We start from the raw sequence: 23,369 nt of genomic DNA, 5'->3' as shown, positions 1-23,369 counted from the left end.
CCGTTCTCTCCGCAGAGGCACATCCTTTTATGGTAAATGCGGTAGCAGTGCAGTTTAACCTACATGTAGCGTATGTCCTGTCAGTTATTGTAGCCTATAGCAAACCCTGCAACAGGAAGTAAGCATGGCGGCAATTTAGAATGTTTATGTTGTCTGTCTTGTTGAAACCGTCCTATACAAGTATCAACGCTATGTGATAAACTGACCTCATCGAAGTTAGTATCTGTCTCCCTGTGCTTTACAAAAACACTGAGCCAAGGCAGCTTGTTTAAGATGGGAGGAATTATTTTCCCACCGCCATCCCCACTCTTTCCTTTCACCTTTTTTTTTGGCTTTCACAAATTTGTCTCGAAGGTTCTTCCACTTTTGTTTAGAGATGTCAGGATCTGTTGACAAAACTCTACCAATTTCCCCCCATGAGTTATTAGTCATCTGTAGGTCTTTGTAGTCTCGGTTGGATGAATCATACAAATTTCTGTATTTCTGTACTTCTTCTGCCAGGCGATGCTCAAACCCGTTCATTTTGCACTGATTTCGCCGGTCACTTGGTCAGTTTGTGGGGGCTTCTTCCCTATACAAACCATAGCAAACATTAGCCAATCATAGCCTCGGAATTGACTGCACGAGCTCGCGGCAGGCTCCGGGGAGTTACATTTTTTGAGAGGAGCGCGGAGCTCCGTGCAGTCCCTCCGCAGAGCCTGTGCGGAGCGCCGTGCTCGCCGTACAGAGCCTCCGCTCCGCGAACACCGGACACTCCGCAGTTAGTATAAATCAGCCTTAGGGCAATTAGGGCAATTAATCTGCCCTAATTAAAAAATATAGCTCCATTACACCCGCTGAAAGTTCACTTCAGAGTTCCTAATGGCAGTGTGAATGCAAACAGAATAAAGCCTTGAAGGTATTCTCAGGGGAGCTCCCCATTGGTCAGTTTCTACTTCTATAATAAGAAGGAGAAGCCTATAGAATAAGAATGAGAAGTGTCCGTGTGTGTGTGTGTGTGTGTGTGTGTGTGTGTGTCCGTGTGTGTGTGTGTGTGTGTGTGTGTGTGTGTGTGTGTGTGTGTGTGTGCGTGCGTGTACGTGGGTGTGTGTGTGTGTGTGTGTGTGTGTGTGTGTGTGCGCGTGTGCGTGTGCGTGTGCGTGTGTGTTTGCGTGTGTGTGTGTGTGTGTGTGTGTGTGTGTTAGAGAGAGAGACATGATATGATGGTATAACCTACCATCTGATGTTTTGTCCCCCCAGAGTTTACCAGGAGAGGTCAGAGGTTCCCAGTGGTCAGTCTGCCCAGGAGCCTCAACCAGACCTGGACTCCATCTTTATGGTGTGGAAATGAACAAAAACACCTTTGACTTCACCAACGAGTCTTTCAGTCTATGATGGATCTGATGTTGTGTTCCATGATTTTAGTAAGAATGTTTAATTCATTATGATTCTGTTCCAGCTGCTTGAGGAGAACATCATCACCTTTGTCAAGAAGGAGCTGAGAAGGTTCCAGAGGGTTCTGAGTCCAGATGAGCCAGAATGCTCAGATAGTCAGAGGGAGGATGAGGAGGTGGTGGATGGTGAGGAGGAAGAGCAGAGGAGGAGCAGCAGAGAGGATTTTCTAAACATCACACTGCTCTTCCTGAGGAGCATGAAGCAGGAGGAGCTGGCTGACTCTCTGCACAGCAGTAAGATGCTTTCAACAGCTTTAACATGATGGAGATGGGACATGGTGGAAAATGAGAGATAGATTTAAATCAACAGGTTCTCATTACCAGAGCGTCAAAATACGTAAATTTGTCACGGCCCCTGGATGTCATTATTGCCGAGGTGAAATGCTATCTTTAACGTCACATTTGGGTGCGTACGTTCCTCCAGCACAGATACCGGCTCTCCTTGTTTCTTTATTTAGCAAAATAACCAGGAAGAGAGCCGAACGCTGACTCTCTTTCTGCTTATTTGGTCGAGCAGGTTGGCCGGGACCGGCTACCGGCTACTGTGGCTACCGGTGGCCCGGCAACATTTCACGGGAGCTAAGGCTCGTATATAGGGTAAATCTAGGCAAGCACAACAACTTGGTTGGAGTTATGGTTCAGGTCAGGATTTGAAACCGGTCTCTCATGATGAGAAAGTTACAAGCTGGGAACACTACAGGTCTGCGTCTCCCAGCACTTCTTCCTATAGCATGACTTTGACCCTCAGACTGTTATTACATGCAAGACCACTGGGGGTGGCCACGAGGTGACCTCGAGATGGTCCGGTGGCCCTTCTTCTGCATATTACAATGTGAAGGTACTCTTTCTCACTCGCAATAACGACGCCAAGGGGCCGTGACAAATCAGCACATTTTGATGTACTGGGAGTGAGAGCAGGTTGATTTAAGTATATACATCTAAATATTTATCAAACGAGACCAAATCAGTTCAAGATTAACTAATTATCTGCCATAGACACAAGCTCTTCATCAGTCTGATGAAGAGCTTGATGCTCGAAATGTCACTTTAATCTTTTGCTGCTAATAAATCACTGTAAACGGAGCCCTGCAGGTTGCGAGCTGTTTTTATAATTTTTTTGAAGATATACATTTACCAGGAAATGTTCACTCTTTGATGTTATTTGTCGTTTGTTCTTTCAGAAACTCTTTCTGCCATCTGCCAACGTGAACTCAGATGTAATCTGAAGGAGAGGTTTCAGCGTGTGTTTGAAGGGATTGCTAAAGCAGGAAACCCAACTCCTCTGAATCAGATGTACACAGAGCATTACCTCACAGAGGGAGGGAGTGGAGCGGTCAATGATGAACATGAGGTCAGACAGATTGAAGCAGCATCCAGGAAACCAGCGAGACCAGAAACACCAATCAAATGTGAAGACATCTTTAAACCCTTACCTGGAAGAGACAAACCAACCAGAACATTGATGACAAAGGGAGTGGCTGGCATTGGGAAAACAGTCTTAACACAAAAGTTCACTCTGGACTGGGCTGAAGACAAAGCCAACCAGGATATACAGTTCACATTTCCATTCACTTTCCGAGAGCTGAATCTGCTGAAAGGGAAAAAGTTCAGCTTGGTGGAACTTCTTCATCGCTTCTTCCCTGAGACCAAAAAAGCAAGAATTTGCAGGTTTGACAAGTACCAGGTTGTGTTCATCTTTGACGGTCTGGATGAGTGTCGACTTCCTCTAGACTTCAAGAACTACGAGATCCTGACTGATGTTACAGAGTCAGCCTCAGTGGACGTGCTGCTGACAAACCTCATCAGGGGGAAACTGCTCCCCAAATCTCGCATATGGATGACGACACGACCTGCAGCAGACAATCAGATCCCTGCTGAGTGTGTTGACATGGTGACAGAGGTGAGAGGGTTCACTGACCCACAGAAGGAAGAGTACTTCAAGAAAAGATTCAGAGATGAGAAGCAAGCCAGCAGAATCATCTCCCACATCAAGACTTCACGAAGCCTCCACATCATGTGCCACATCCCAGTCTTCTGCTGGATCTCTGCAAATGTTCTGGAGTCTTTGTTGGAAACCAGTAAGAGAGAAGACCTGCCCAAGACGCTGACTGAGATGTACATCCACTTCCTGGTTGTTCAGTCCAAACTACAGAACGTCAAGTATCATGGGAGAACTGAGGCAGCTCCACACTGGACGACAGAGAGCAGGGAGATGATTCTCTCTCTGGGAAAACTGGCTTTTGAGCAGCTGGAGAAAGGCAACCTGATCTTCTATGAAGCCGACCTGACAGAGTGTGGCATTGATATCACAGCAGCTTCAGTGTACTCAGGAGTGTTCACACAGATCTTTAAAGAGGAGTGTGGGCTGTACCAGGACAAGGTCTTCTGCTTTGTCCATCTGAGCATTCAGGAGTTTCTGGCTGCTGTTTATGTCATCGCCTCATTCATCGACTCTGGTGTCAATCTGCTGTCAGAACCACAATCAACCTCCAGAGACAAATCTCAGGTAATTCACCTCTGCCAGAGTGCTGTGGACAAGGCCTTACAGAGCCCAAATGGACACCTGGACTTGTTCCTCCGCTTCCTCCTGGGTGTTTCACTGCAGACGAATCAGAGACTCCTGCAAGGCCTGCTGACACAGACAGGAAGTAGCTCACAGACCAATCAGGAAACAGTCCAGTACATCAAGGAGAAGATCAGGGACATTCCTTCTACAGAGAGAAGCATCAATCTGTTCCACTGCCTGAATGAGCTGAATGACCATTCTCTAGTGAACCTCATCCAATATTACCTGAGATCAGGAACTCTCTCCACAGAGAAACTTTCCCCTGCTCAGTGGTCAGCTCTGGTCTTCATCTTACTGTCATCAGAAGAAGACTTGGAGGTGTTTGACCTGAAGAAATACTCTGCTTCAGAGGAGGCTCTTCTGAGGCTGCTGCCACTGGTCAAGGCCTCCAATAAATCTGTGTAAGTGCATAGCAAACTGGATAGATTCAATATGATGTGATCTTTAAAACAGGATAGAAAATACATATTTTAATGTTCTTGTTTGTCTTCATCACTAATTATTCAGGCTGAGTGGCTGTCAGCTGTCAGAGAGAAGCTGTGAAGCTCTGGCCTCAGTTCTCAGCTCCCAGTCCTCTAGTCTGAAAGAGCTGGACCTGAGTAACAACGACTTGCATGATTCTGGTGTGAAGCTTCTCTCTGCTGGACTGGAGAGTCCACACTGCAGACTGGAAACTCTCAGGTCAGGATAACTGTTCAACAGACACATTACATTCTGCATTAGCCTATATGCACATTAATGTCAGTGAAAATACCTGAGTGAATGTTATTGACTTTAAAAATCCATACAGTAAGTTAGGGTTCCAGCTCAGTGGTGTAGTGGAGGGTAGACGCAGGTAGACGCCGTCTACCTACTTATTTTTCAGACAGCTTTGCGTCTACTCAAAGCTCCTTTGATGCGCCTCCATTCAAGTTGTTTCTCTTTTCTGTCTAAAGTCTCTGCCGGGCAGATTGAGATTCCACCAGGAAATGTTGCATTACGACCGCGAGGCGAGGTGGACACTGCAGCTGGTCGCAGCCTGTGTAGTGAACGCCTGTGTCCACCAGAGGCGTCCCCGAAGCGGCTCTCCGCTCTGCTCCACTAAACAAATCAGCCTGTTTATTTTCGCTCCTCTCTTTGAATTGCATCAAGGAGCACAGAGCAGATCAAGCTGGGCAGAAATTCACAAGAATGATCAAATAAAACATCCTGTCGATTTTTGAAATATAACTTGTTACTGTATATGACTGTGAAACAGTCACATACAGTAACAAGTTATATTTCAGACAAACAAACAGTCACAAACAGTCACACATTGGGGGGCGCAATTTAGCCTGCTTTTCATAATAATGTATCCCTCAATGACTTGAATGCTTCCATTATTTTGGCAGCTACTTTATTTTGGCAGCTATTTTGTACATACAGTCTACCCACTTCTCCAGGGACCACTACACCACTGCTCCAGCTGTTTCAAGCGGTCTCACATAGACAGACAGAGACGCCGCCATTGCTCCACGGACAGACAGACAGACAGAGACAGTCAGACAGACAGACAGACAGACAGGCAGACAGACAGACAGACAGACAGACAGGCAGGCAGGCAGACAGACAGACAGACAGACAGACAGACAGACAGACACTGCAATCTCTCCATATACAGACAAACATGCACCAGGTATCACTGCTGTATCTTGTTGGCTCATATTTGGCAGTTTGTAAGCAACAAATAAAATAAAATAACCTTAGTTTAAAAAAAAAAATCCATTGTTCTCAGATGTGACAAGGCCCAAAATGATGACTTTATTATGTAGATACAGTAAGTTAGGCCTCCAGCTGTTTCAAGCGGTTTCACATAGACAGACAGACAGACAGACAGACAGACGGACTGACAGACAGACAGACAGACACACACACCACAATATCTCCATATACAGACAGACATGCATCAAGTATTGCTGCCAGTTTTGGCAGTTTGTAAGCAAAAAATAAAATTACTGTTTTAAACATTTTTTCCATTGTTCCCGGTTGTGACAAGGCCCAAAATGATCACTGTAAGCAGAGTATTGATCACTATAAGCAAACTATTTAAACAGCATGTGTATAGGAATGATTCAGGACCAAGCTTTATGATCAATATAAGCAGTTGATCACTATAACTGTGATCACTATAAGCGGATTCCACTGTAGTGAGTTTTCATTGAGAGTTGGGATCTCTCTTTCACAAAACCTGTGCAAAAGCTCACAACACTCAAGAATAAACAATCAATAAATGATTATTGCTGGGTGATGTTGCTGAAAATGTTATACACTTTTCATATGATCATATATAATTGAATTTGATCACAATATAAGTGTATGTAAAATCACTATTGTGTCAAATGTTTTAAAGGGTTCATGTTTATCCTGAAAATAAGTTTAAATATATCAGTCAACTTGTATTTAAAACATGTCTTTATTGCTAGAATAAAAGTAAAAACACTAGATGTTCCTCAGTAGAGCTCAGAATTCCACCAACTCTGTGCAGCTGTCAGCATATCCAGATGTCAGATTTTTATCCAAAGTTAATTTGGAGGTTGTACTGGTCAGCTTCCATGTGTGAATGCGTGTGTGTGTGTGTGTGTGTGTGTGTGTGTGTGTGTGTGTGTGTGTGTGTGTGTGTGTGTGTGTGTGTGTGTGTGTGTGTGTGTGTGTGTGAATGTGAACAGGCCGCTGCTGAAAAAGAGAGCATTGCTCTCAGTGAGACTCCTACCCCTGTATAAATAAAGGTAAAAAAACAGAAATAGTGGAGGGTTTGTCTCTTCTTCTGTCTGCTGATTGGCCTTTTTAACACCTCTCCAATCAGTGTGAAAAGTTAACTAAATTACTGCATCATCCGATAACCAATCTTTCCATAAAGTTTCATGCAAATGCATGAATACCTTTTGGAGTTATCCTGCTAAACAGACAAACAGACGGAACAGAACAGGGTGAAAACAAAACCCAGTCCAATTCCCTTAGTGGAGGTAAAAATAAATCAAACAAACAAGCGGGAGTTAAATAGTTTTTCAGTCTCTCTTTGTTTTGTTTTTGCTCTGTAGCCTTAGGGCCTGTGTCCACCTAGTGTCTTTTCCTCAGGTCCAGCGTCTTTTTTCAGTTGTTTCCAATGGGGGGAGAGCGTATGTGAGCGCACACGGACGTCTAGAGAAAGTGTGCAGCGCCCAGCGTCTATTTTCGCCGTTTTTGTGCGCCCGACTCCCAGCGCTCCCAGCGCTTCAAGCTGAAAATATTTTAACTTTTCAGAAAGACGCTGGTGTCGGCTGCTCCTTTTCTGGTAACTAATCATATGGAAAAACTATCGCAACAGAGACAGAACGGCTCAATTGTGGGAGCAGATCGGCTAGACACTTAATATTTCTGGTGAGTGTTGTGCTTACTGCTTTTAATAGCGTAGCCTACCTGTGTTATTAGCTTGCTAGCTGTCAGCTATCAAGCTGAACTAACGTTACTTGCAGACTGCTTCCTTGTATATTGTGCGCTGGGATCAGCGTTCCCCAGCGCACTCCCAGGGTTTAACGTCGGAAAAAGACGCTAGGTGGACACAGGCCCTTATATGATCTTTGAATAAGAATAACAAAACAAAGCAGTCAAAGCTGCTTCTCCTCCTTCTAAATATGACCTTAATGCACAAACGCAGCAGAAACCAGCAGCACAGCAATGAGTGGACTGAAGTGCAGAGACAGAAACTCAGCAAGAGGTCCGGGTCATGAACAGTACAGTGGAGCCATCTAGTGGTGAACCAGGGCTATAGCAAGTAAACAGGGAAGAGCGAGCAACGTTCAAAAAGCATCAAATAACGGAAATGTCAAGATGCAAATTGTTCAGTCACAAGCAGGGGCGGTTATAGGCCTTTTTTGGGTGGGCTTTGGGTGAGATTTTTTGGGTGGGCTTTGGGTGAGATTTTTCTCTCCAAATCCATGGTGGTCATTAGTAGCAGTTTCTGTTAAAATGATCTTTATTTATTATTTATTTTTGCTTTAAAACTATTTTTTAACTCATTGAGTGCCAATGACGACTATAGTCGTCAATTCAAATAGTAACGTAGAGTGCCAATGACGACTAAAGTCGTCAATTGCGTTTTTTGACGGTGGGACGTGGATCAAAGCCTGATACATCTCCTCTAAATGTATGGGAGCTCTTGAAGGTGTATAACCTATTTTACAGACTCATTAGGTGGTGACAGTGCTCTCCAGAATAGAGAAAGGTGAGGAAAAAACAGAGAAGAAGTCATGGGGAAACGGAAACGGCATCGGTATGCATCGATATGCATGAAGCCTGTGAACAGCAGTCAATCTGCTGCCACAATTGAGCCCCTCCGTCTCCGCTGCGATAGCCCCTCCACATGATTTAGTTGCCGACACCAGCGTCTTTCTGAAAAGTTACATTATTCTCAGCTGGGAGCCGGCGACAAAATCGGCGGACACGCTGTGAAAAAGCTGGGTGCAGCGCACTTTTCAGTGCAGAGCAAACACAGCAGAGAGCCACCAGAGACACTCCCACGGAGGAGGAGGAGGAGGGGGATGGGGCACGCAGGGCAGCATACAACACAGACCCAGACAGTGTTGGTGTTGTGACAGTAGGCTCGATGGACAGACAGATTGGCAAACAAGCTAGAATATCTGATGCCCACCAGCAGTAAATCAAGACCAGCAAGAAGGTGTAGGGTCTGCGCACGCAGGGGCCAGCGCTGCTGGTTGCAGCTAAAAGATATTATTTTGCCAAACAAAATTCCTTTGTTTTCACTGTTTTATTGAAGGAAATTATTTTTGAAGTGTCATTACATTAGAAAATATTAGCTTCAGAGTCAGTGATTTGCTTGAAATGCTTCATTTCACAAAAGGCTCAATATCTCAGCTTCTAATTTGAAACGTCTGTTTTTGGTGAAAACAACCTATCTTCTCCGGCTGATAACTAAAAACGGAAAATGTTATCAATAAACTTTTTTTTGCTGATGATACAATAGAGTCTCATCGTTCTTTGTGCGTGTTCGGTGTTTACATAGTAATATCACACAATATTCTGTGGGCCTCGAGAAATCACTGAAAACGCTCTGAAAGGGCTGGCACTGGGAGCATCCGTCTTCCAAAAGTGGCTGGCACTCAATGAGTTAATTTTCTGCTTAAAGTTCATGAAAGAAAGTGGCATTCTTGTTTTTTCCCACAATAATTTCATAATACCATTTGTAATGCCACCGTTGTAGTGCTGTTGTTCAAAATTAAAGTACATTTTCTCAGATTTATTGGTGTCTTTCTAGTCACACAATTTAATAGTCAGTGTTTCCCATACACTGATCTATTTGTGGTGGTACACCCTACATAGATTTTGACCCCCACAAATACTGCCACATATTAATTTCAACTAGTTGACTGCAAACTCCTGCTTTAGTACTTACAGTATATTATTATCTTGTCGGAATATTATTCCAGCCAATAAGTTAGGAAGTTCCCTTTTGATTTAATTGTACTTTTGTTTTGCCTACAAAGCAAAATGTTACTTTACTTGAAACTCCCCTGAAGTGATTTTGGTATTATTTATGCAAGCATAATTCTACCATATAGTAACCTGTATGCAGAATATATATAGTATATATAGGGAAACAATTATTTTTTCATCGCTGTAAAACCACAGAACGGTAAAGAAGATATTGATGTGTGTAGTTCTTCGTAGATCTAGTCTCTTTATTTTGATCTCAAAGTGCGCAACTTTGATCCATTTTTACTTGAAACTGTACAAAATTTTCTTCCGGGGGGGCATGCCCCGGCTGAGCCCACCCGGACCCCCCTAGGGGTTCAGTGGTCCATGACCTTTGGGTGGGCTAAGCTTTGATGCTAAAACTGCCCCTGGTCACAAGTCACAACTATCTGTTGGAGTGTGTGTGTGTGTGTGTGTGTGTGTGTGTGTGTGTGTGTGTGTGTGTGTGTGTGTGTGTGTGTGAGAGTGTGAGTGTGAGTGTGAGTGTGAGTGTGTGTGTGTGTGTGTGTGTGTGTCACAACTATTTGTTGGTGTGTGTGTGTGTGTCACAACTATTTGTTGGAGTGTGTGTGTCTGTGTGTGTGTGTGTGTGCGCGCATGCGTGTGTGTGTGTATATGTGTGTGTGTGTGTGTGTGTGTGTGTGTGTGTGTGTGTGAGAGTGTGTGTGTGTGTATTGGAAAGCACCGCTCCTGTTTTCAGCAACTGAATCAAAGTAAAACTACAGTCGAGGAAGTGATGAAATGTTGACGTCAATCGTCATGACAGCAAAGACGAGGAAAACAGTATAAACTATAAATGCAACAGTGTGTGTGTGTGTGTGTGTTTGTGTGCGTGCGTGCGTGTGTGTGCGTGCGCGTGTGTGTGTGTGCGTGCGCGCGTGTGCATGCGTGCAGGCTGTCAGGCTGTCTGCTCACAGAGGAAGGCTGTGCTTCTCTGGCCTCAGCTCTGAGGTCCAACCCCTCCCATCTCAGAGAGCTGGACCTGAGCTACAATCATCCAGGAGCCTCAGGAGAGAAGCTGCTGTCTGCTGGACAGTGGAGACTCAGGTATGGAGAGACAGCGTCTGCTAGAAGGCTGAGAGTCACACACATGTTCTCTGTCACACTGCAAAGTTCATGCAGCAATACAGTTCAATGGAGGATATGAGAGGAAATCCTTCATAATGAAGGTTATTAATACATGTCCATGTTGTTTCCATCATCAAAGAGAATCTGTTGATCTGACTTTGTTTATTCCTCCAGTGTGGACCATGGTGGAGTGCAGAGGCTGAAACCAGTTCCGAGGAGATGTAAGTGTGTATTTAGTTTGATTCATGAAAACAAAGCAACACATTCAACTAGTGAGATAGAAAGTCCATCTATGGCACAGTCTGTGACGTCCATTCATTCTGATCCTACTGTGAATCAGGGTGATGATGGCTGACATCATGCCTTTTAATCAACATATTTGAAAAGTAGGTGAAATGACTGAGGCAAAGTGTGCTGTGGTCTGACCAGTCCATCTCAGATGAGCTCGGGCACGTTTCTGGATGTGGTTGATATATGGCTTCACTGTGCATGGTAGAGTCTTAACTTACATTAAGATGCAGCGAGGAACTGTGTTAACTGACTGCTTTTCCCAAGTGTTCCAGAGACCATGTGGGAATATCCATGACAGAATAATGTTGGTTTTTAATGCAGTGTCGTCTGAGGGATCAAAGGTCACGGGCATTCAATGTTGGTTTCAGCAGAGATTTCTCCAGATTCTGACCTGACCTCCTACTTCCTGCTTCAGCACTGTACCAGAGATTTTCATCCGCCATTTATTTTCCCGTAAAATGCTTATAAAAATAGTTTGACTTTGTCAAACCAAACGGTTCAGATATATTTAGAAACAGGAGAGACCACATAACATTTCACTCGGACCAAAACGTAAAAAAAATTGTGGATTTAAAGAAAAACAAATTCTGTGTAGTTTTTTTAAGTTTTGGTCCGAGTGAAATGTTCTATGGTCTCTCCAGATGCTAAATATAGCTGAACCGTTTGGTTTGATGAAGTTAAAAACTATTTTTTATAAGCATTTTATGAAATGTCTATGGGAAAATAAATGGCAGATAAACATCTCTGGTACAGTGCTGAAGCAGGAAGTAGGCGGTCACTTTGCCTCTCCATTAACCTGTTTACCTGTGGAATGTTCCAAACAGGTGTTTTTTGAGCATTCCTCGACTTTCCCAGTCTTTTGTTGCCTCTGTTCCAACTTTTGTGAAAGGTGTTGCTGGCATCAAATTCAGAATATGAACATTGTATGATGTGAAACACAATATTGAGCCAGCCTTGACTGGAAGTTGATCAGGTAAAACATTCAATATATTTGTACTGTATTCAATTGAATATAGGTGGAAAAGGATTTGCAAATGATCACATTCTGTTTTTATTTCAGTTCTACACAGCGTCCCAACTTTTTCTGAATTGAGGTTGTAATTTCAAATACATTTGTCATTCTGAAATATCCCATTGTTTGTGTTCAAGGATTTTTTTTTGTCTAAATGTGAACACAAATAAAGGTAATTCAAATGTGTCTCAAGGGTGTGGAGTGTGACTTTAAGAATAAAATACATGTGTTTTCTACAGGGGAGTGGTGCTGGCCCAAACAACAGTACAAGTTAAAAAACAAAGGGATTTATTACTAAAATACAAGTAAAAAATGTGCCTATTTAACTCATTGAGTGCCAGCCACTTTTGGAGAACGGACGCTCCCAGTGCCAGAGTTTCAGGGCGTTTTCAGTGATTTCTCGAGGCCCACAGAATATTGTGTGATATTACTATGTAAACACCGAACACGCACAAAGAACGATGAGACTCTATTGTATCAGCAGCAAAAAAAAGTTTATTGATATCATTTTCCGTTCTTTAGTTATCAGCCGGAGAAGATAGGTCAAAAACAGCAAAAACAGGCATTTCCATTTAGAAGCTGAGATTTTGTGAAATGAAGCATTTCAAGCAAATCATTGACTCTGAAGCTAATATTTTCTGACCTGAAACATCTGAACAGTAATTTCCTTCAATATAGCAGCACCCCCACCCCCCTCTCCTGCAAACTCCTCCTCCGTGGGTGTGTCTCTGGTGGCTCTGCTCGCTCTGCTGCTTGTCAGGCGAGTCTCTGGCAGAGACTCTGCTGCTTGCGGATCCACGTTCAGATGGCGGCCACTCGTCGGGGGAGTCTGGATCGGGCTCGCTCGTTTCTGGGGTTTCGGTTGTGAGCTGGGATGAAGCTGCGGCCGATTCTGGGCTTTCTGGGCTTTCTGCTGCGCGTTTCAAAGTGTACTCTACCCAGAGTCTATTTTTGGAATCCCCCACCGTTGTGCGCCAGCTCCCAGCGCGAAAGCGAAAAGCCAAACCATTCTCATGATCCTCACGGCTTTTTCCTGCTGTTTTTACTCAACTTTCTGTAATCTGGAGAGCACTGTCGCCACCTAAGGGGTCTGTAAAATAGGTTATACACATGCAATAGCTACCATACTTTCAGAGGAGATGCATAAGGCTTTGATCCACGTCCCACCGTCAAAAAACGCAATTGACAACAATTATCGTCATTGGCACTCAACGTTAGTAATCGAATTGACGACGATTGTCGTCATTGGCACTCAATGAGTTAAAAGAGTCCAGCGTCCATAAGAGTTTAATGTCCAGTGTCCACTGCAACCAAGAGTAGTGACTGTTTTGTCTCCAACAGCAGGCTGTCCTGCTGCCTCCAAGTGGCAAAGAAGTGCATTACAGAACAGACTTTAATGTCTTGCTTTCTCAGTGTATGGAGTTCATATGGAGTAGGGTAGAATAACCAGCTAAATGTAACACTGATTTATGGAGGAGCCAAATTAAATTAATTATATAAATGCATTGCAACCAAAATCAAACCAACAGGATCAAATAAAGCAAAAAGCCAAATGAAAGAATCAACAGTCATTAAAGTCAAACTGAACCCAATAATGACTTTTCTTTTATTTTAGTTCAAATACCTGGGTATGCAGTGCACCTATTTAATAATGTATGCAAAACATATCACAACAATCTAATTTCTTTAGTTTTTCACACTTTTTCACATCAAAAGTTTGTTTTTCAAGATTTCATTGATAACAGTAATTTACAGTTTGCTGACATCACCTAGTACTATCAAATTTCTACCCCATTTCAACCAATCATATCACGACATGCAGCTGTCAATCAAATCTTCATTTTCTCTTCCAAATGACGTAGAAAATGGTGCCTAGTGCCGGTCATCTGGCAGAATTCCTATCCCATAAACTAACTACTAACTTGGCCAATTGTTAGAAACATGAACAACAAACAAAAACTATAATCTCTAAGAATGCAAAGAAATGTAACTGGCTCGTTAAAACGCGCATTCCAGGGATATCGTATTTACAGAAATAGCGTAAAAGGCGCGCGCTTGAGACCGTTTGAGAGCGTGGTTGTCAGGGGTTGCCCCTCGGAGATAGCAGGGGGGCGGGCAGCACCCATTCATCGGATTGTCCGCTCCCTCCGCACGAAGCAGCTGGCTGCCTGGTACTCCGCGGATCCCACTCGCGTAGCACGACAACACGCTCAATCCCACTCGATTTGGGCGTGGAACACGCCATGATTGGCCAAAGCCCAATCCAGTCCCCAGATTGGTCAAATAAAATCATCGACATGATACTATGACCCGCCTCTCAACCTGTCATCTTAGACAAACTATGTTTCAGTCTGAAACGGACTCATTATGCACGTGACGAACAGGTTCAGTTCGATTTTAAGGGCTCTTCCCTTCAGCTCCAGTCTGTTGTCCTGATGCCAGGTTTTGGAGTTAGCCTCTTCCCTTCAGCTCCAGTCTTTTGTCCTGATGCCAGGTTTTAGAGTTAGCCTCTTCCCTTCAGCTCCAGTCTGTTATCCTGACGCCAGGTTTTGGAGTTAGCCTCTTCCCTTCAGCTCCAGTCTGTTGTCCTGATGCCAGGTTTTGGAGTTAGCCTCTTCTCTTCAGCTCCAGTCTGTTGTCCTGATGCCAGGTTTTGGAGTTAGCCTCTTCCCTTCAGCTCCAGTATGTTGTCCTGATGCCAGGTTTTGGAGTTAGCCTCTTCCCTTCAGCTCCAGTCTGTTGACCTGATGCCAGGTTTTATAGTTAGCCTCTTCCCTTCAGCTCCAGTCTGTTGTCCTGATGCCAGGTTTTGGAGTTAGCCTCTTCCCTTCAGCTCCAGTCTGTGGTCCTGATGCCAGGTTTTGGAGTTAGCCTCTTCTCTTCAGCTCCAGTCTGTTGTCCTGATGCCAGGTTTTGGAGTTAGCCTCTTCCCTTCAGCTCCAGTCTGTTGTCCTGATGCCAGGTTTTGGAGTTAGCCTCTTCCCTTCAGCTCCAGTCTGTTGTCCTGATGCCAGGTTTTAGAGTTAGCCTCTTCCCTTCAGCTCCAGTCTGTTCTCCTGATGCCAGGTTTTGGAGTTAGCCTCTTCCCTTCAGCTCCAGTCTGTTGTCCTGATGCCAGGTTTTGGAGTTAGCCTCTTCTCTTCAGCTCCAGTCTGTTGTCCTGATGCCAGGTTTTGGAGTTAGCCTCTTCCCTTCAGCTCCAGTCTGTTGTCCTGATACCAGGTTTTAGAGTTAGCCTCTTCCCTTCAGCTCCAGTCTGTTATCCTGACGCCAGGTTTTGGAGTTAGCCTCTTCCCTTCAGCTCCAGTCTGTTGTCCTGATGCCAGGTTTTGGAGTTAGCCTATTCCCTTCAGCTCCAGTCTGTTGTCCTGATGCCAGGTTTTGGAGTTAGCCTCTTCCCTTCAGCTCCAGTCTGTTGTCCTGATGTCAGGTTTTGGAGTTAGCCTCTTCCCTTCAGCTCCAGTCTGTTGTCCTGATGCCAGGTTTTAGAGTTAGCCTCTTCCCTTCAGCTCCAGTCTGTTGTCCTGATGCCAGGTTTTGGAGTTAGCTGTACTGTGGCTCGTTATGTGGACCTGTATCACCTCCTCATGGAGCCACACACACACTGATGAATCAACATTAATCTAGACTTCACTGAAGGAGGCGTGAAGCCACTCCTCCACTCTCCCACGATGTCTCCCTTTCTCTTTCTCTCTCCCTCATTCTTTCTCGCTCTCTTTCTCCCCTCTCTCTCTTTCTCTCCCTCTCTGCCTTCCTCTCTTTTTCTCTCCCTCCCTCTCTCCCCCTCTCTCTCTCTCTCCCTCTATCTCTTTCTCTCCCTCGTTCTTTCTCTCTTTCTCCCCTCACTCTTTGTTTCCCTCTCTCTTATTCTCTCTGTCTCTCTCTCTCTCCCTCTATTTCTTTCTCTATCTACCTCTTTCTCTCCCTCTCTTTCCCTCCCCCCTCTCTCTCTTTCTCTCCCTCTCTCTCTCCCTCCTCTCTCTCTCTCTCTCTCTCTCTCTCTCTCGCAGTCAGCTCGTGCGTGTCTGCAGATGGCAGTAAGCTCCTCCCACGCTGGCGTCTTTCCTCTGTCGTGGCTCGTGCTCGTGTGGCTGCAGCTCCGTTGTCTCGTGTCGCGTGCAGCGTCTCTCTCGGCTCCCTGCGCACCTGCTGTGCATCTCCTAACGGTGCAGCCACATCTACGCGTCGTTTGACGCGGGCTGACGCTGCTGCCCATCCACTTTGTATTGGAACATGCTGCTCGACGCCTCGCAAAGCATGCTGGGAGACCAGACGACGCGTAGCAGGCTTGCGAAGCGACAGTGGGCGACAGAGGGGACGGGGTGGAATTTGACAAAGTACAAAGCTAGCCAATTGAGCTCGTCCTAGCACCTATCCTACCCTTCCTGTCCTCTTCCACTTCCTCTCTACCACCAATTTTCAAAGAAGCAAAGTAAATCTAGCAGCAGCTAGCTTGGGAGCTAGCTGCTGCCTCCGGATTTCCACGCCCACCAAGCGACGAGCGTCCATACAGCCAAGCTCCGGCCGTGTCAAACGACGCGTAGATGTGGCTGCACCGTAATCAGCTGTGAGCCCCGCGCGCGCTGTGTGTGTGTGTGTGTGTGTGTGTGTGTGAATAAGTTGGTAACAGCTTAATAACAGTGACTTGTGTTGCAGTCTGGCTCAATATTGTGTTTCACATCAAACAATGTTCATCTGTTGTGTTTCTGTGTCTCATTGCCTTTAGTTTGCACAACACTTTATTTGGTCTGTTTTTAAGGTTTTGACAAAAGGTTTATTTATGTGAACATGAATGTGGTAAAAACCTACAATCAACCACTTCTTAAAATCACTTGTAATATATCTTCATAACCACTAAGAATGATTGTTATTGTGAAACACAGCCCAGGTGTACGGCAACCATTTTAGGGCATCCTCGTCAGTCAGAGTATAGGCTATCGTTCCTCAGTCTAAAGCGTTGTCAGTTGTCATGTCTCCTATAGTAAACCGTCGAGTGTGCTCTGAAACACCTTCAGTCCTCACACGAAAACGCTGTCATTCCTCCTGCCATAATAAAAACATTGTCGATGCTCCTGCAGACTAGCTGTCAGACATCACTCAAACTTGCTGTCAGGCATCACTCCTCACGTCTCACACAAAAACGCCGTCGATCCTCCTGCAGACTAGTTGTCAGACATCACTCAAACTAGCTGTCAGGCATCACGCCTCACACAAAAACGTTGTCGATCGTCCTGCAGACTAGTTGTCAGACATCACTCAAACTAGCTGTCAGGCATCACTCCTCACGTCTCACACAAAAACGTTGTCGATCGTCCTGCAGACTAGTTGTCAGACATCACTCAAACTAGCTCTCAGGCATCACTCCTCACGTCTCACACAAAAACGTTGTCGATCGTCCTGCAGACTAGTTGTCAAGCATCACTCAAACTAGCTGTCAGGCATCACATGAAAACGCTGTCATTCGTTGTTTTTGGTTGTTCTTGCGTGTGGGGAAAGAATGCCTGTGAAGTTAGCAACAATTTTTTACAACTTCACTTCCGGTTGAATGCTTTTTGCCTTTCAAAATAAAAGCACGCGTTTTTTTAATATTTACAATAGATTAAAGTAGTAATCTATGAGACCTAGGGGTGTCACGATACACTCAGTTCACGATACGATACGTATCACGATACTGGGTTCACGATAACGATACGATACGATACGATTTTAACAATATTTTTTTAAACTTGAATAATGACAATATATGACTGGAAAAGTAGTATTTTATTTGAAATGCACAAATACAAAACATGCTGTTGTGGGAAATTGTTATTACAATAACAACTAGAAAAAACATGAGATTGGAGATAAGGCTTATCTTGAAATAGAATGAGTTACACCGTCACTTAGATTTACTTTGAACTAAAAGGTTTCTCAGCAGTATAAATTCTCATTATGCATCTTCAGTTTTTCTTCAAACTCAAACAACAAGACTTTTCTTAATCTATTTTTTATGCATCTTCAGTTTTTCCTGTCAAGTAAACAGTTTTGCCAGAAACTCAATTGAATGGTTTCTCTCCTGTATAACTTCTCATGTGTCTCTTCAGAGACTTGTTCAACTGAACTACTTTCCACACATTGAACTTCAACAAACAAAGACGTTTCTTAGTCTATTTAACACATTGACTGCCAGCCGTTTTTTTCTTGCTGTAGATAGCTTCTGCCAGGGGGGTTTTTGAGGATTCTATGCTCATTTTACAAGAGCCGAGGTTTCTCTTCTGTTACGACTTCGTGAACACCAATCATCTAAAAAGAACTAATAGAATGTGTGCTTTCTCTGTCTAAAAGAGTTAGTTTGTAGAGTTAGTAGTTATGTAAGCATTAGCAATTGAATACAGCATGGTTTCAGCATCAGAAAAAATATTTAGAGATAAACGGCTTTTTGTGAAACAGTCACTTTAACCATTCATTTTTGGCATCAGTAAGACCTACACAATAGTTTTGAACAGTAATTTCCTCCATAACAGCAGTAAACTTCCCTCTGCTCAACTCCTCCCTCCTGTGGGCGTTCTTTTTGGGTGCAGCGCCCTGTCACAAGCACTTTCCTACCTTTGCAAATGCACTTTCTCATACTCTCGACCTCTCAAATAAATTTCTGAATAGAAATTAAATTACTCTAAATTATAGCGAAAAAGAAACAAAAAAGAATGGGTTGAAAATCCCATTCTAAAAGCCTTTTAGAATGGGATTTGTTTCCAATTTGGTGTCGGATTAGGGGGCAGTCCCCGCTTGTCACCATTGCTTTGCTGCTGCTGTGCGGGTGTGTGCCTGTCTGTGCGGCCGCTCTTTGAGGAAGTCTGGTTGGACTCGCTCGCGTCTTGGAGTTTTGGTTGAGGGCTTTGATGAAGCTTTTGCGATTCTGGTCATATTATGCTGCGTGTTTCAAAGTGTGTCCCACCCGCAATCCACTATGCAAATCTGCAATCCCGCACCGCCAGCAATCAGCGCGAAAATGAAAGCGCCTTCGCCAATCCACCTTCATGAGAATGGCTTCAGTCACACTGCTTTTTGCTTGCCTTCCTCCTTCCTTGTCGCCACTTAGTGGGTCGGTGGAATGGGTTGTACACGTTGTACACGTCCAATACCTATATAAGAGATGTAAAAGGCTTAGATGCACAACCTACCGTCAAAAAAAAAAAATCGATTTTTTTTGACGAGTACACTCGTCGCTGGCAGTTAACAGCTGGATTGTGTTTGACGAGTACACTCGTCGCTGGCAGTTAAGGTGTTAAAAAATTTTTTTTTTTTTTTTTTTTTTGCGATATGAGATTTCATCTCAACGATACATATCGTGACGTTTTACTATCGCGAAATTTCGTGGGACAATATATTGTGACACCCCTAATGAGACCCAATAGAATTAACATAGTAACACTAAGAGGAACATCTAGTTTAATTGACAATAGACTATATATATATTTATATATATATATTTATATTTCTTGAAATTCTTTCAACACAAAGACCGGAAGGCTAAATTTGGACACATGTAAATTAAACATAAAAAGTTAAATGGCTTTAAGGTAGATTCCTAGGATACTTCTTTATTGAATGGGAAAGCATGTGAGGTCGAGGAACCATCTTTGGTGGCAAATGTGGAATTTAGGCATGCAGCAGAGGCCATTCTTCAGAATGCTGAATTGTCATCGTCAGTGGATGAGTGTCTGGCTGGATATCTAATACTGTTGGATAGTCTCACCACTGCCATGGAAGAAAGGGATATTGCAAGACCATCTACATTTGCAGAGGCCAATGATATATACATTCAGCTGGCTGACATAGGGCGCTAGCAGGCCAAGCACCAAGGTATATAGGCTCATTACCAACGCCAGTATCGGGCCGGGTCTACTCGCTTCCCTCCCCCCCCAGCCCCACTGGGCAGTAAACATGACGATCTGGGTTGAATCTATACTTTTGACAACTGATTGGTCAGAGAGATTCGGGTTGAAAGGACATCACACACATCTTTGCTGCACAGACTTCTAAATGAATGGACTGCACTTTCAAGTAAATATGTCACTCCGCCTCTCTCATGGTCCTGATAACAGCCAGCTACTCTGCCTCTCTCTGATGGTCCTGATAACAGCCAGCCACTCTGCATCTTTTAACGTTTTGAAATTACATAAAGCCTTCACGTGATGAAAATGAGTATCAAGTATTTTGAGATTTTGACTTATTTGGTTACTTTAATCTCTGTAGTACATCTTGGCAAATAATTTTCATGAAACACAGGGGAAAGTATTTATTTTTATGGTCTTGTTGGAATGTCACTGTACAAAATACGTTGTGGAATGTTATGCCATTTGTTCTCACATTTTACTTTTAGACGCATAACAGATTAAAATACTCTATATACTATCTCAGTCATTCGAAAAGTTATATATAGGGGAGAGTTGATATGCATATTGGACAAAGTCAAATTCCACTGTGTTATGATTACTCACTGTATTAAAATGAACCTTTAATCTGGACACTTGGGCCTTGAACTGTAGCCTAGCCTATTCATAGCATTCCATGATGTCACATGCATTTCCTGCCAATATGGTGCTTCACAATACACAGCTCATTGGCTGCTTTTGTCATTTGAGTGTAATCACCTGCCAATGGATTATACTCACCTGTTATTGACCTACAAAGGACAACTGTTATACTGAATTTTGGTGAATTATCTGTCTTAACCTCTGACAAAAACAAGAATTGAAAATAAAAATTGAATAGATACATTGTCTTTTTAAATAAATAAATTGTAATAGGAGAGCACTCAAACTACTGCACCGTCAATCTGTTTACTTATTTGGATAGAAAATAATGTTTTGATGGAACTGGGGGTTTTAACTGTTTCTTCCTAACTGCAGCTGACGTCATCACTCATACACATGACTTGTGTATCTAAATTTTGCAAATAACTTCACAAGACCAAAACCTTCCATTTTGCTTAATGTGTATCACCTCTACTTGCTATTCTTTGGATGTCTTCCAAGAGGCCATAACCAAGGCTATTGGAGAAGTCAAATGTTTTCTGCACACACCCTACATTGTTGGGATATCTTATGCCTGATGGAACAACAGTTTACCATTAAATAATTAAATAAGCTTTCCCATTCAATAAAGAAGTATCCTAGGAATCTACCTTAAAGCCATTTAACTTTTTATGTTTAATTTACATGTGTCCAAATTTAGCCTTCCGGTCTTTGTGTTGAAATAATTTCAAGAAATATAAATATATATATATAAATATATATATAGTCTATTGTCAATTAAACTAGATGTTCATCTTAGTGTTACTATGTTAATTCTATTGGGTCTCATAGATTACTACTTTAATCTATTGTAAATATAAAAAAAAACGCGTGCTTTTATTTTGAAAGGCAAAAAGCATTCAACCGGAAGTGAAGTTGTAAAAAATTGTTGCTAACTTCACAGGCATTCTTTCCCCACACGGAAGAACAACCAAAAACAACGAATGACAGCGTTTTCATGTGATGCCTGACACCTAGTTTGAGTGATGCTTGACAACTAGTCTGCAGGACGATCGACAACGTTTTTGTGTGAGACGTGAGGCGTGATGCCTGACAGCTAGTTTGAGTGATGCTTGACAACTAGTCTGCAGGAGGATCGACAACGTTTTTGTGTTAGACGTGAGGAGTGATGCCTGACAGCTAGTTTGAGTGATGTCTGACAACTAGTCTGCAGGAGGATCGACAACGTTTTTAGTGAGGCAGGAGGAATGACAGCGTTTTCGTGTGAGGACTGAAGGTGTTTCAGAGCACACACGACGGTTTACTATAGGAGACATGACAACTGACAACGCTTTAGACTGAGGAACGATAGCCTATACTCTGACTGACGAGGATGCCCTAAAATGGTTGCCGTACAGGTGTTTTAGATGAGAAGCTGCTGCTGTATTGAGTCTTGTTGTCTCATCAGATGCCTGTGAACTCACACTGGACACAAACACAGCAGAGAGAGAGCTCCTCCTGTCTGAAGACAACAGAAAGGTGACGTGTGTGACAGAGGAGCAGCCATATCCTGATCATCCAGAGAGATTTAACTCCAGGCCTCAGCTGCTGTGTAGAGATGGTCTGACTGGTCGCTGTTATTGGGAGGTGGAGAGGAAAGGAGGGGTTGATATAGGAGTGGCTTACAGAGGAATCAGCAGGACAGGAGGGGGTGCTGACAGCAGGCTTGGAGGGAATGAAAAGTCCTGGAGTCTGTTGTGCTCTGATGATCGTTACTCTGCCCTGCACAATAACAGAGACACAGACATACGTCTCCCCTCCTCTCGCTCTAACAGAGTCGCAGTGTATCTTGACTGGCCTGCTGGCTCTCTGTCCTTCTACACAGTTTCCTCTGACACACTGACTCACCTCCACACCTTCTACTCAACCTTCACTGAAAAACTCTACCCTGGGTTTAGGCTGTATAACTATGGTGCCTCAGTGTCTCTGTGTCAGATAGAGGAGTGAGAGAGAAACTCACGCAACAAACTCCAACGAATAATAAAAAAAAGCTTCAAAAATTATAGGTACCCCACTCCCATCACTGGACACTCTCTACCACAAACGGACAATCACACGAGCACAAAAAATAGTTTCTGACCCATCTCACCCAGCCAATCACCTGTTCCAACTGTTGCCCTCTGGACGGCGCTTCAGATCACTCCCCACCAAAACAACACGATTCAAAAACAGTTTTTTTCCCACTGCCATCAGGTTTCTGAACTCCACTCACCTCTGAAACCTCACTGCATACCTCTCCAGCAATGTATATGTTTGAATGTTCTGTATTTATGTTGTCATATGTCTGTCTATGTACTGTAATGTCTCATGCTGACACATATTCATGTGCTTAACAATTGCTGTACCGAAAGCAAATTCTGCCGACTTGTTGTGCAGTCCTTAATAAATGAATCTGAAACTGTCAGATAGAGGAGGGAGAGAGACACTGTCAGATAGAGGAGGGAGAGAGAAACTGTCAGATAGAGGAGGGAGAGAGAAACTGTCAGATAGAGGAGGGAGAGAGAAACTGTCAGATAGAGGAGAGAGAGAGAAACTGTCAGATAGAGGAGTGAGAGAGAAACTGTCAGATAGAGGAGAGAGAGAGAAACTGTCAGATAGAGGAGAGAGAGAGAAACTGTCAGATAGAGGAAGGAGAGAGAAACTGTCAGATAGAGGAGGGAGAGAGAAACTGTCAGATAGAGGAGGGAGAGAGACACTGTCAGATAGAGGAGTGAGAGAGAAACTGTCAGATAGAGGAGAGAGAGAGAAACTGTCAGATAGAGGAGTGAGAGAGAAACTGTCAGATAGAGGAGGGAGAGAGAAACTGTCAGATAGAGGAGGGAGAGAGAAACTGTCAGATAGAGGAGGGAGAGAGAAACTGTCAGATAGAGGAGGGAGAGAGACACTGTCAGATAGAGGAGTGAGAGAGAAACACTGAGACCAAACACAGCTGCTGAGATGATGCTTCACTCTGT

At 43.7% G+C, this 23,369-nt stretch overlaps 1 protein-coding gene across 1 annotated transcript; it reads left to right on the top strand.

Moving 5' to 3' along the window:
- Positions 1-1,546: 1,546 nt before the first annotated feature.
- LOC310782734 (NLR family CARD domain-containing protein 3-like) lies at positions 1,547-22,823 on the top strand. Its single transcript, XM_083643461.1, has 6 exons — positions 1,547-1,667; positions 2,615-4,400; positions 4,507-4,680; positions 10,381-10,533; positions 10,729-10,775; positions 21,824-22,823. Exons 1-6 carry the CDS (start codon positions 1,631-1,633, stop codon positions 22,360-22,362), a joined length of 2,736 nt encoding a protein of 911 aa, XP_083499587.1. The 5' UTR covers positions 1,547-1,630; the 3' UTR covers positions 22,363-22,823.
- The last annotated feature ends 546 nt before the right edge of the window (positions 22,824-23,369 follow it).

The sequence above is a fragment of the Poromitra crassiceps genome, assembly GCF_964638095.1.
Source record: "Poromitra crassiceps genome assembly, chromosome: 9".
Classification (NCBI taxonomy): Eukaryota; Metazoa; Chordata; class Actinopteri; order Beryciformes; family Melamphaidae; genus Poromitra; species Poromitra crassiceps.
The sequence above is the reverse complement of the archived record's forward strand: the minus strand, read 5'-3'. Positions and strand labels throughout refer to the sequence as shown.

Excerpts from the sequence above, each read along its gene's own strand:
- LOC310782734 (XM_083643461.1), top strand. The coding sequence starts at position 1,631 with ATGAAGCAGGAGGAGCTGGCTGACTCTCTGCACAGCA. Across the intron at positions 4,681-10,380 it reads TGCAGACTGGAAACTCTCAG|GCTGTCAGGCTGTCTGCTCA; the intron begins GTCAGGATAACT and ends GCATGCGTGCAG. Across the intron at positions 10,534-10,728 it reads GCTGGACAGTGGAGACTCAG|TGTGGACCATGGTGGAGTGC; the intron begins GTATGGAGAGAC and ends TTATTCCTCCAG.